Source organism: Malaya genurostris, chromosome 3, assembly GCF_030247185.1.
Source record: "Malaya genurostris strain Urasoe2022 chromosome 3, Malgen_1.1, whole genome shotgun sequence".
Lineage (NCBI taxonomy): Eukaryota > Metazoa > Arthropoda > Insecta > Diptera > Culicidae > Malaya > Malaya genurostris.
In genome coordinates this window covers 236,483,556-236,496,320 of record NC_080572.1, presented here as the reverse complement: position 1 = coordinate 236,496,320, position 12,765 = coordinate 236,483,556, and the positions used below count along the sequence as shown (strand labels likewise).

Below are 12,765 nucleotides of genomic sequence, written 5' to 3'. Positions count from 1 at the left end.
CGGTGTGATGTTTTCAAAGGAAAATCGAATTTCACATACGTAAATTCGAATGAAATGTCTTAGGATCCCATAGAAAAATTTCTGAATTTCATTTTGGTTCGACATCCGAAATTACAGTGTGATTAACGTAAAGAAGATCTACGAATACGTCAGAAGAGAACTCAAGTGTATTTTAGCATACGGGTTTCAAATCGAAAAAAATACCTTTGGAGTTCCACGGCCTAACCCATTATAACCCGAAGGTTTTGAAATTTGAATCAAATGAATTGATATTATCCATCATATCATTCCATCATACTACAGAATGAAAAGTTTCCGGCCTCTTACAGAAAAGTTCTTTTGTTGTTGAAATTTTTGTTGAGAACAGGCCTCTAGATGGCAATATACAAAATTTATGGAAATCTATCCACTAGTGTTTGAATAACAGCTGATCGTGTCCGACGAGTTCCAGTTTTCATCAAGCTATGGAAAAAGACGCATCAGCGCATTCATGTATAAAAGCAACGGTGAAATTGAATGATTTGCGGTACGGATTGGTTTACCCATCCCCCGTTTTCTCCAGACCTGGCCCCCATCGACTATCATCTATTTCCAAACCTGAAAAGGTTTCTCCAGAGAAAGAAATTTTCGTCGAATACTGAAGTCGTTGCAGAACCGGATGCCTATGTCTAAGTATTTGACAAATTTTTTTTCAAAGGGCATAAAAATGTTGGAGGACCCGATGGGTCAAGTGTATCGATGGAGATGGGTTAAAATCGACTTTTTCTTTGTTAGGCCCGGGACTTCTCATTCCATGTAGTATTATATGTTGAAGATGATGGGAAACGTAAAACCACTGTTAGGAATCTTTCCAAACGAATGCTTACATTGTTTTACACATAATTTCGGATTTTTTTATAGATATAATTATTTTAAGGTCTCTGCTAATGTTTTATTACTATATTAGCACATAATTCGACCAAAAAATAATAGTAATATATGACTTACTTTTGCACTACCATTTCTAGTAGCTAGTAGGTCAAGTGTCTCAAGGATCAAAACACAATAGAATGTCAATGAGATTGCTATAATCTCATTTCTTGACAGTATACACCAGCACCTTTGCGACTATACAACATACAACCGTTTATTATAACAAACTGTGTTCATCTCGCTCTAAAGAATCAAAAACCTTTCCTCACGATGAGTATATGTGACAGTTAGACTACTAAGAACGAGTACACTGAGGTCTTTTTATCGCGATTTTTTATACGTTTTCTTTTTACACGAATTTCCTAAGTTACGCGATGGTTTTTTACGCTAATTTTCGAAGTAACGCGGTTTCTTGAAGCGAATTTCCGAAGTTACGCGTTTTTTTTAAGCGAATTTTCAAAGTTATGCGGTTATCTTGTTTTGTCTTAGAAATTCACGAAGTGTCGAGATCTGGTGTTATCCCGACATTTTTTAAAATTAAATCCCTGGTACTTAGAAAAATGTCTTTCATCAGAGCTAATAAAAGTCATTTTCATTGACTAAAAATGGACGAAAATGACAAGAAATTACTGTTACTCTCAGCTTTGCTTGCAATCTATAAGAACGAAATTCATGTCCAGTCAATGACATAAGCGGAACACTAGTATCAAAATTGTGTTCTTTCTTTCATTTGCCCTTTCAGTCATTTGAGGTTTTCAGTGAAAATTCCATAGTATGCAGTGAAGCTGTGTGAATTGAAAATGACAGGAAAAGGTTTCACAATAACTTTTACCTGTTGGTGCTCGAATTTGTAGTAGTTTTTGTTTCCAAAGAGGTTCTGGGATTGTAATTACTTCCATTTGCCATATTTTAGTCGCTTTTTATAGCCAAGCGTCACAGATTTTCAATACATCGATAAAAGAATGAGAATTGAAATTCTGTTGATGCTCCCTGAAGACGTTAGTTTGGTTTCGTCTTGTCATAGAAGAAAGAGTGACGTTGGCAATTATACTCTCATTTTTTCGATGAGAAACGAAAATGCTTCGTCTCTCTTCGATTGTTCTGGTGTCGGTCATTTACGAATGAGACAGTAAAACAATGAAAATGAGACTGTTGGAATGGTTTCTTTTATTGAGAATGCGAGACAAGTTTAAGCTCTGCCTTTCATGCATAAAAAATCGAAAACGGAATTTTTTTCTATGTCTTAACGTCAATTTTTTTCGAATAATTTTTTATTGAGATAACATCAGATCTCGATGTTTCATGAATTTTTCAACACATCTGGCAGCAAAAACTGTTTCTCTATTGGGAGCACTCTATTTCCAAGTATGCATGCTGGAAGCATTTCACGTGGGTTAGTCTTGCAATTATTGTTGAAAGCAGCGAATACTGGGTTGAATAACTGTTTAACGTACTAGTTCTCTTGGACATATGTTGCCGTGCCAAGTCTAGCTGTCCCATATACATAGTAAATCCCACTGGATATGGGGCAATTATGCGTAGAACGGCAATATTGTTTTTGATCTATAAATGTTGAAGCTTTGCCCTTCTTCAGTTCATAGTTGTTGTTGTACGTTTATACTTAAGATTGATTTGTGTCTGTAGCCATTATCGATCGGATAAATGTGCACTTCAGAACTTAACATATCATACCTTTGTTAAAAACACCAAAGAATTTTATTTATTTATTTATTTATTTCATGGTCAGGTGGAGTTCGCTGCCTATCCATGGGTTTCACGCACTTTACCCGAAATTGTGAGAAAACGGGGAAGAAAACAGAAATTCCAAGAAAATACGATTCTAGATAATTAATTTTTCTTTCGATTCGTATATAAATTGTGCCTGATAAACGTTTTTATCAAAAGATTTCGTGCGAGTGGTAAAAATAAATGAGTTTTTCCTTATTTTTTCGCACTTACACAATGTCAACAGACAAGAAAACAAAATGTTTAACAAAACTCGCACGAAATATCGAAATGCACTGATATTTTCCGTCAAATACATAGTAAAATCATTGATCTACAATCGTATGTTTTTGATTTATCGCGAATCGGGTTAGTATTGGAGAAGTTTGCAATTTCGGCGACAAAGCAAGAGGAAGCATTGAATTGTCTCGCTTCGACCAGACCACGGCGAAGCGCTACCTTAAACCAACTGACATATTTTAGTCCTAATGATAATTATATGATAAAATACTAAGTAAACAATTGGCTTAAGGAAGGTTGAAGTCAAATCGAGATGATACTCGATTGAACGAACTTTGCAAGCCTATGACGGCACCGTTAATTCCATAGTTGTTTCGTTAATTCCATAGTTGGTAGATTGGCTTTTGACGTCAATAGCAAACTATGAATGATTACAAACATTTAGATTCTACGAATTACTGCGAACAGTTGAAACATGCACTCCGTCAAAGTTTTGCTTAGCACAGCAAATGCAAAGCTCACGATGTAAAGTAGAGAACTTTTGCAGGCATGCAATTATCGGCACCTTGACTCCTGATTTTGTGACCTTTTACGACATGGAATCAGAAAACCAGTGGGTCAATTCTTAGTTTAAATGATTCCATCGAGTGTCACATATTCTACCTGTTTGATGGGCTTGTTCCACCGATATCTACGTTATTCCGTGCCGTAGTGTTTTTCCAGCAGCTCCGTCTAATTATAAGTTTTATATCGATTGGATTATAGCATCGCAAAAGTATTACGAATTTCTTTCAGTGAAGTTGACAATGAATCTGTCGACATTCACACATCTTACCAATCAATAATTAATTTTTCCCTGGTTCTGATTCTGGAGTTGTAAGACCCTGTAGATAGCCTACCTAAATCGATATGAGATTGGGAAAAGCTTACTTGTACCCTGAACCAATTTTGAACATGTTGTGAATTATAATCACTCAATTAATAATTTTGTTTTCGTTTCAGGTTAAACATTTTTGTCCAAACGTACCCATTATTTTAGTTGGCAACAAAAAAGATCTCAGAAATGATCCCCACACAATTAAGGTAAAAACCCGTCCTGTGGACCCCCGGGATTCGGGGGTAAAATTTCTCACAATACAACCTGTGCTAATAACCGCATTCCCTACCAACAGGAATTGGCCAAAATGAAACAGGAGCCAGTGAAGCCACAGGAAGGACGTGCAATGGCTGAGAAAATAAATGCATTTGCTTATTTGGAGTGCTCGGCCAAATCGAAAGAGGGCGTACGCGAGGTATTCGAAACTGCCACCAGGGCTGCGTTACAGGTCAAAAAGAAGAAGAAGAGTAAATGTGTTTTGCTCTAAAAGAGCAAACGTAACCGCTTACCGGATGAAACATGCAACAAAGCAACCTACACACACAGACACGCATACACGCCACACGTTTCGCGGAGAGGAAGGGAAGTGTTAGGGAAAGCGCGCAGGATAAGCAAACTGCTGGAAAGAGGAAACCAACTACTAAGAAACGAGTCTATCTCTACCGTACAATAGTAAATCAACAACATACACACTCTCATTACGCGAGGGAAAGAAATCACGAACAGAGCTAAAGTGAGCATCATTTTTTTTCCAATTCAACTTATCGAAAAGTAAAACAAACAAAAAAAATCGTCAGATAATCCGGTATTCTTTCCTCTCCAAACTTTTTTATTACTTGTCGCGCGGGCATCTATTAGATGTGTTTTTATTACTAATTAATAATGATAAAACTCCTATTATTATACTTTAGAATACATGAAACAAAGATTATTTGGAAGGAAGTGAAAAACATGTTGAAGATAACAGTCTAAATAAAAGGCTAGATTTTTAAACAAACACACACCAGCAGCAAGTATGTGAAGTGGTGGCGAAATATAATACTAACACTTACTGAGAAATACGAGAAACCGAGGGAAAATCGTCTGAAGCAAAAAAAGGCTTTTTTCTGTACGTCCAAAGTGAAAACCAACCAACAAGATAGTAGATGTTGACTGTCGCTCCCTTTGTATATGGATTGTCTTTCGTTTTGCCTTGTCTGACAGGCTTGCGCCCAACTTCGTGAGATATCTGCATCGGTTCGGAGAGGTGATCAAGGAATTGATACCAAGGTAAGTATCGGGTGATGTTTGAAATTGGATGCCAATAGAGTTTTGACTGTTTTGGCTCACGATCGGAACCAATTTGTTTGTTACGGGTTATTATTTTCTGAAGAAAGTTCGAATGCTACTGCTTTAGGATATCAAATCAAGCCTCATATTATAAATGATCGAATCTGTGAATGGAATTCTGATTATTTACCTCCTTTTTTGAGTTTCATCGTTATACCCCTCGATTCTGTATTCCGATTGAATGTGAAATTAGCAGTCTGTTTTTCGATCAAGTATTGTTTTTTTTATGTAGAAACCTGAAACTTGATCGAAATATAGAGTGTTAATTTCACATTAGATGGATAAATCCAGATTCGATCAAAATACAGAATCATGGTGTAGAAGGAAGGTAAACCAATAGATTTACTTATTTGCAGGTAGTATTCTTTGAAATGTTTATTCTAAAAACAAAATTCGACATAATTGAACATGATTTGCGTAAAGTTTCTCTATTTCGAGTTAGTAACTTGGCTTAGAATTTATCCGTAATATATCTTATTTTCATTGACTTTTAACAGCACCCAAGAGCAGATTGAAAAAGGACTAACTAAACCGATCTAACTTTATTGCTCTTTAATTATGTTAGTAATTGATTTTAAATTTATTGTGTTGCGGATTACTTGACTTTCCGTCAACGAATTATGATAAAGTCGAATACAATATTTTCGCTTTGGCTCTAAGAAATAATTCGTCAATTGTGCAATACTGCTGTTATAGAAAGGCCCTAACTTGAAGCGTTTCCTTCATTTTCCATCTTATACTCTTAAAGTCAATCGATCGAACAGACAGCATATCTCACACTAACCAATGTTTTAGTAACCCCTATTCTGTATTTCGATCGAATCGGATTATTTCGATCGAATGTGAACATTTGCATTCTGTAATTCGATCGAGATACAGAATGCAAAAGTTCGCATTCGATCGAAATAATCCAATTCCATCGAAATACAAAATTCTGGAATTTAGGTTAAAATCCGGGAAAAATATTACTAGCTCAAATATGAGTAACAGTCGTTAGTAGTGTCATGATATTTTTTCAACAAGTGAAAAGTAGGAGAAAATACCCAATTTTTCCCTAGGCTTTGGATGATGAGCTACAGGGTGCGTACCCCCGCTTGGTGGATGGGGGTGGGAGTCAATTTACACTTCGCGTATTTACAAAGTCTGACCATACCGAGATCGATCGTTAGCTTATAAATTTATAAGATGAAAATTATTGTGTTGTCTGAATCGATCACGGAGTGGACAGGACTAATAATGCTTGAAATTGACAATAGGTCATTAGGTGGTTTCGAGCATTCTTATGCCTGGAATTGGTCACCAATTTGAATTATTTTGATCCAGTTGGGATGAATATTAATATATCATATTCGTCCTGAGCTTGGTGAATTTAATTCTAAAAGGAGGACTATTGTTATCAGGAATAGGAGTAAATTGATATCCTATGAACCGTTTAAGAACTTTCAAACCTTTCCGATCCGGCTCGGTATCGGTAATGTTTACAAATTGCAATGATGACGAAACTGATTAATCAAGTGTGAATACACTCTCATATCGGGAAAGGTTTGAATGTACTTAGATTTCTCAAACTTGGACACAGATGTCACCTTCTAACTAAGAGTGTGAGATGTGTGTTTCTGGAAGAGAGCGGTTCACGTGGACCATTTCATCCAATCACACCTAGTATTTCTTCACGAAATACATGTAGTTCTTGTTTCCTGGATGCGTGCTCAACACTAGAAGGCCCAACACTTAGTTTAGACCTAGACTGCTCAAAGGCAGTCAGAATGATGGAAAGAGAGAAAGTCAATAATATAAACTGTGACAGAATAAATAAAAGCTAGTGCAGTATTCCTAAGTGCATATATCGTTAAATAAAGAATTAAAAAAGTTCACAGAATTTCACGCGGTCCTTCCATTGTTTACATATTGTGACTTTCCTGGGCAATCTAGTGTTAAATGCGCATCCTTACATTATATAATTTAACAAGCTTACTAACACCTAATTTTCTTTTATTCTTATCACGAGAAAATATCAAAATAAAAGATTATAGACAAAAACGATATGGATATACTAGGATGCTACAGGAATACCAAAAGGAAATTGAAAACAAATCAAGAGCCCCAGTGAAACGACGAAACATTGGTATGTTATTGTAATAAATCTTTTGATGACATATTAACTTTTGGTAAGTCACAATATTTCTATTTTTATTATTACTTTTATTATTATCATTATTATTATTGTTGTTGTTATTGTAATATTATAAATATTTATTTCTTTATTCTTGATAAATTATCACATTGAGATATTAACAGGTTTCTCCGGCATAATAAAAAAGCGATGCAATGGGGAAAAGGAAATGTAACGTAACTTCGACAAAGATAGAATTAATCAGAGCAGATTAGAATGGATAGTGTTAGTAGATCAAACATATCTACATCTGTTTAGGAACTTTAAAGTAATAATCGTTTGTACCGCTTCAGACATATAAGACTATTTAGGAAAGCAGGGACAAGACCGAAGCGGATACAATGCGAAATTTACAAAGTTTCATCGACGAGGACATTTAAGACACAGAAGCAGCTGGTAGGATGACAAAATACGAATACGACAGAGACGCACGACTCAATGATTGACTGGTTACAGGGTGAAGCACACACTTCCTGCTCAAGTGACAAATTCTCTGGCGAACTTGCAATAGAAGATACTCGTATCTTTCGTTGCAAATTGATAGCCGCAAAGGAATCTGTCGCTTGGGTTACATGCTGGAGGATTTCCTCCTTCGTTACTAGTGTTGATTTGGGCACCATAGCCTAGTTCGTCTGGTATGGAAAGTGTGGATCGTTGTAACCACCCCCCTCGGCCAGAGCAGCCCATAAAGGGAAAAAAAAAAAAAGAAAATACCCAATTTTTCGTTTGAGCGAGATGTTCACTAAAAGTGTTAAAACAACCTATTGTCCCATACAGGTTCTTTGTTGAACATTCCATTGGAAATTGGCCCAACACTCCATGTCTCGTTCAACGATTTTTAATGGTTTAACAGTAGTTTTGAATCAATCAGGAGCGAGGCTTTCTTTGTTGTTATCAATAAGAGCACAATGAAAGCTTATTTTAAAAAATAAGAATAATTTAAATGCTTCTGTTGTTGAATTGTGTTGTTGAATTTATATTAAGTTTTCGAATAAGTATTCAACACACTTGCAAAATTGATGGCAAAGTCTCAAGGCAACATCGGGAAATTTTTCAATAAATTTATCATAAATTCTTAGGAGCCTTCATGTTTTAAGTTAGCTAATAATCACAGTGGCGTCTCGTCCTCATGTGCACCTCGTGCACTGCACAACCGGCCATCCGGTGAAGGTATTAACTGCCTCCCCATCCACATTCAATTATTTTTATGTTCTCTATTTATTCGATGAAAGTCTGTCCGATGATACCGAAAATAAAATAATGAACGATTTTGTCCACAGCACAATATGCACAAATTTGCCCTAAGCTACTTGCGCTCGTTGATCAATAACAGCCAAACGATCTTTTCTTATCGCATTGTCGTAGCCAATACGTGGTGCTCTGATCTCGAGCACTTTGCCTTGTGCACCGAAATCGCGTATATTTACAAATATCTCATATACATTGAACTTTAAATTTCAAGTATATCTTGTCGCTGTGTTAGTGTCTTTTCCGTGCACACGAATAACTGTACAGATTCAAAACGAAAAGGCATCTCTCAGCTCAGCTCTGAAATCTGTTGTTCTATCTGTCACGTTTGGCTGTGTGAGAGCTTGTATGGACACCTTCAGGAGAGGCTCATGCTTATGGCAGTTGAAAACGAATTGCTGTCTCAGTTGCATTGCCGAAGTAATTTTATTGATGAAGTTGTTGACAGATTTCTCAACGTACAGAACGTCGATTTCTTTTATTGTATCGATTATAAGAAATAAGTTTTTTTTAAACCCAACGTTATTCATTGTATTGAAAAGCACAAGCGAATATCCATTCTTCAATCTTTAGTTTTTACTTACAACGAACTGCAATATCTGAGTTCAGTGAATCTGTGCTTAATTTTCTTTTAAAGGTCCTCAACTATTCCATACTAGGATCACAAGAACGTTGATATTGATGTAGATGAAGGAGAATTGAGTTCAGTTTGAGCTTTTGGAACTGATAGATTCTTAACATCAATAATGTAATGTTTTAAATTATATATGTATAGATATTTCCCAAAACAACTTCAGGGTTTACATTGCTTTCGATATGAAATCTGTATCTTAACCGATTAGTTCTAAGGTGGTAGAATCTATAACTAATTGAATTAATCATTGCTTAATTTGAAAACCTGAATGTTACAGGTAGATGATCTGAATCAAAGTCAGTGACGTGACATTGATCTTCTAGAATTAGATCAATTGTTGAAGGATTTCTCATAGAAGATAAATTAGTTGGGCTATTTGGGAATAAAATTGGCTAAAAACCATTTTCTGATTACTCCACGAGAGATGCCTAGCATTTAGAGTCCTATTAGGAAAAAAAAGACCGGTATCTTGTGCTTTTTCACAGCTATCATTTGATTTATTTGCTCGTAAACATACTGCATTGCATGCCGGATGTACCTATTGTTTATTAACTCTCATGTATCTGAGAAAAAATTGATTCTTTAGAAGAGCAAGTCGTTTCAGCCGAACGGCTGTGTTAAATCTTAAGTATATGTACATCAAAACCCCTGGGGTGGAATCACGTAAGGTGATTATCACCAAGTGATTATCACTTTTGAAAATTTGGAATCATGTAAGTTGATAATCACCAAGTTTTGTCACCACTGCTGAAAGGCTAACATCACTATCAAATGTTGGCATTACGTAAGGTGATAGTCACCACGATTTAATCACCTTCATGTCAAAATGAAGGTGATAGCAATTTAGTTATCACTTTTAGTAGTGATTTGATGTTTTGAGAAGTGGCTTAATAAATTATTGTCCGTTAGGTGAATTTTAAGCCATTGATACAAACACTACCGACCAAAATTGGTCGGAGAGGATAATTTTTTAATAAAATTCGTACTGATATTGTGTCAAAATTAAATACCAAAATAAAAAGTAACTTAGTTTGTATAGTTATAGAATAAACGGTAGTATTTATCAATTAAATCAATTCATTTATGTTGTAATTATTATTTGAAGGAACATCATTGAGGTATTCGTAGAGTCAAAGATAAATTGTTTTCTAGAAAAGTGATAAGTTTATGAATGTAGACATCTCCTGTTGCACATAACGTAACAACATAAAAAATGTATGCTAACATTTTCGGTAGAATTAGATTAGTTGCTAATCAGTACCGGTGGGTAAAATTTCCAAAATGGAACTAATATTCGAAAGCGCTGTGATCATGGTACTACAAGAAATGCCATAATCGTAAAGTGAATGAAAATTATACACAAAATTATTTAACGGATCTTTCTCATTCGAGAGAAATGCCATCCGTTGTGAAACATCAAGAAGATCTAACAATTCGTTCCATTTCAAAGCTGGCAAATTTATCCCAAAGAACTGGCAGTGACATTGATTTCCATTGAAAAATAAAAATCGGCACTAAGTTAAACCAACAAGTGAATTTTTTATTTGTTTGTGCGCAGTTTGCCCTACTCGCGAGGCAATTTTTTTTTACTTTACTCTTCGATCCATACAAATCATCATTGATAAACATGACTCGAATTAATGAAAAGGATTGAAAACTATAGGAACAAAAATTTAGATTTTAAAATATTTTATGGATATACGCCACTTTCATATGTTACTCCTCTTAATATCAACGGTATACGCCACATTCATATTTTATTCCTGAAAAATTGACAGGTGATAAATTGAGTGAAGTTGGCTCAATCACCGGTGATGGTGATAGTAAAAGTGATCACCTTCGGTGATTCCAAACATTCTGGTGATCACCTCTTTATCACCAGGAGGTGATAGTCACTTATCACCTTACATGATTCCACCCCTGGATGACTAGAAAAAGGATTCATGCTTTTTTTATATGTACTAGTAATAATGAATATTTCCTATTTATACATCGACATGCCAAAAAGTACTACAATCCTCAATAAGTGGGCCTTTTATAATGTTCTTTTTTGGACATGGGATATCTGTAAACAGCTTGAATATTAAAAAAAAAAACTAAACAGAGGCGATTAGGGCCTATTCCAAAAACCGGTCACATACAACGGTATCGGAAGGTCTGTAGACACCTTTAAGTGCTATTCAGACTAGGCCGTGACGTATCTGGAACGGGACCGCAACGTGCCGGGATTTATCTGTGGAATATTCTCATCATACCGTGCACTTTCCGTGTCGCTGCCGTTGCTATTAGTAACATACACAATCGGCACATTTTGCCAACGAAGAATTCGACCGTCCCACGACAAAAGGGCCTAACTGCAAATGACAGTTTCTCTTTGTTTACTTTTTCTTTCACGATTTACCGAACTGATTTCATATTTGACGCTTTACGCTTTGCAAAACATTGAAGGTAAAACTACAAACTTTCGATTTATATTGGAAACTTTAGAGAATTTGCAATAATGACTCCGTAATAATCAAAAGAGAAAGTAAACAAAGAGAGGCTCTCATTTACAGTTAGGCCCTTTTGTCGTGGGACTATCGAATTGGCCGTAATTGCAATTGCTCTGAATAGCAGCCCTTACACGTGACAATATTATTGTCAATCCAAAGTATTGTCAATACCGTCAATCCAATTGGCTTGGTAACTTGAGTCCGTGTTTTTCGAAAAAATCAAGTGTTTGTAGCTTTAAATATTGCAACTGAATATTGTAACATTGAGAGAAACGGTCATTGTACATATTTAACTGTTTCCTCTCTGGAGAGAAAGTATTGTAGGATTGATGAGCAGGTTTGATTTTTTGACAATATTTTCGTCAATCCAATGAAGTTTCCATTACACGATCAAAAGTATTGTCAATACTCCTTGTATTGACAATAATATTGTCTCGTGTAAGGGCAGCTAATGACGAAGATAATTAGCAGTTTAAAAAAAATGAACGAAGATTTGGGTGCACGAACTTTGGCGAAAAGGAGCAGTTTAGGGTGAATTCACCACCTTATATAAGCATCTTGTGAATGACGAGATCAGGGAATATTTCCGAATGTCAGAAGCCTGTTTCAACTCGCTGTTGAGTAAGATTCATTCGTATCTTAAAAAGCATGACACTACATTCCGATTAGCAGTGACTTCCCGAGAAAGACTGGCAGTTTGTTTAAGATATTTTCATTGATCTGTTAACAATATTTCTTCAAGAAAAATTGTATAACGATCATTGTGATGGCTTATAATTTGTGTTCGTCTCATGATTTCAGATATTTAGCAACAGGAGACACGCAAAAAACCATAGCACTTGGGGCTGTCTACCAGATCGTTCACGAGATATGTCGTGTAATTACCGAAAAATTAATCGACGATGCAACGACGAAACCAACAGGAGATATGTGGAAGAAGATTGCTGACGATTTTTGTGAAATTTCCCGCTGTGCCTTGGAGCCTTGGATGGAAAACATGTAAAAATTCAAGTACCTGCCAATAGTGTATTTGAGTCAACGCATGCTTTGACCGTGCTTCGGAATTTGAAGGCTTTTGTAATAGAATAAGTTGTGATTAAACAAATAATCACCTAGATACTACCAATAATTTGGA

The 12,765-nt window shown here is 35.7% G+C and overlaps 1 protein-coding gene across 3 annotated transcripts in view; it reads left to right on the top strand.

Annotated features, from left to right (window-relative positions):
• The window catches only part of LOC131439459 (ras-like GTP-binding protein Rho1), a 46,669-nt gene extending 41,914 nt beyond the window's left edge, over positions 1-4,755 (top strand). For all 3 annotated transcript variants that reach the window (XM_058610486.1, XM_058610483.1, XM_058610484.1), the window contains exons 4-5: positions 3,880-3,960; positions 4,050-4,755. In XM_058610486.1, the coding sequence (XP_058466469.1) occupies positions 3,880-3,960; positions 4,050-4,241 (273 nt within the window). In that variant the 3' untranslated portion in view covers positions 4,242-4,755. The remainder of the gene's footprint in view (positions 1-3,879; positions 3,961-4,049) is intronic.
• Positions 4,756-12,765: the final 8,010 nt, after the last annotated feature.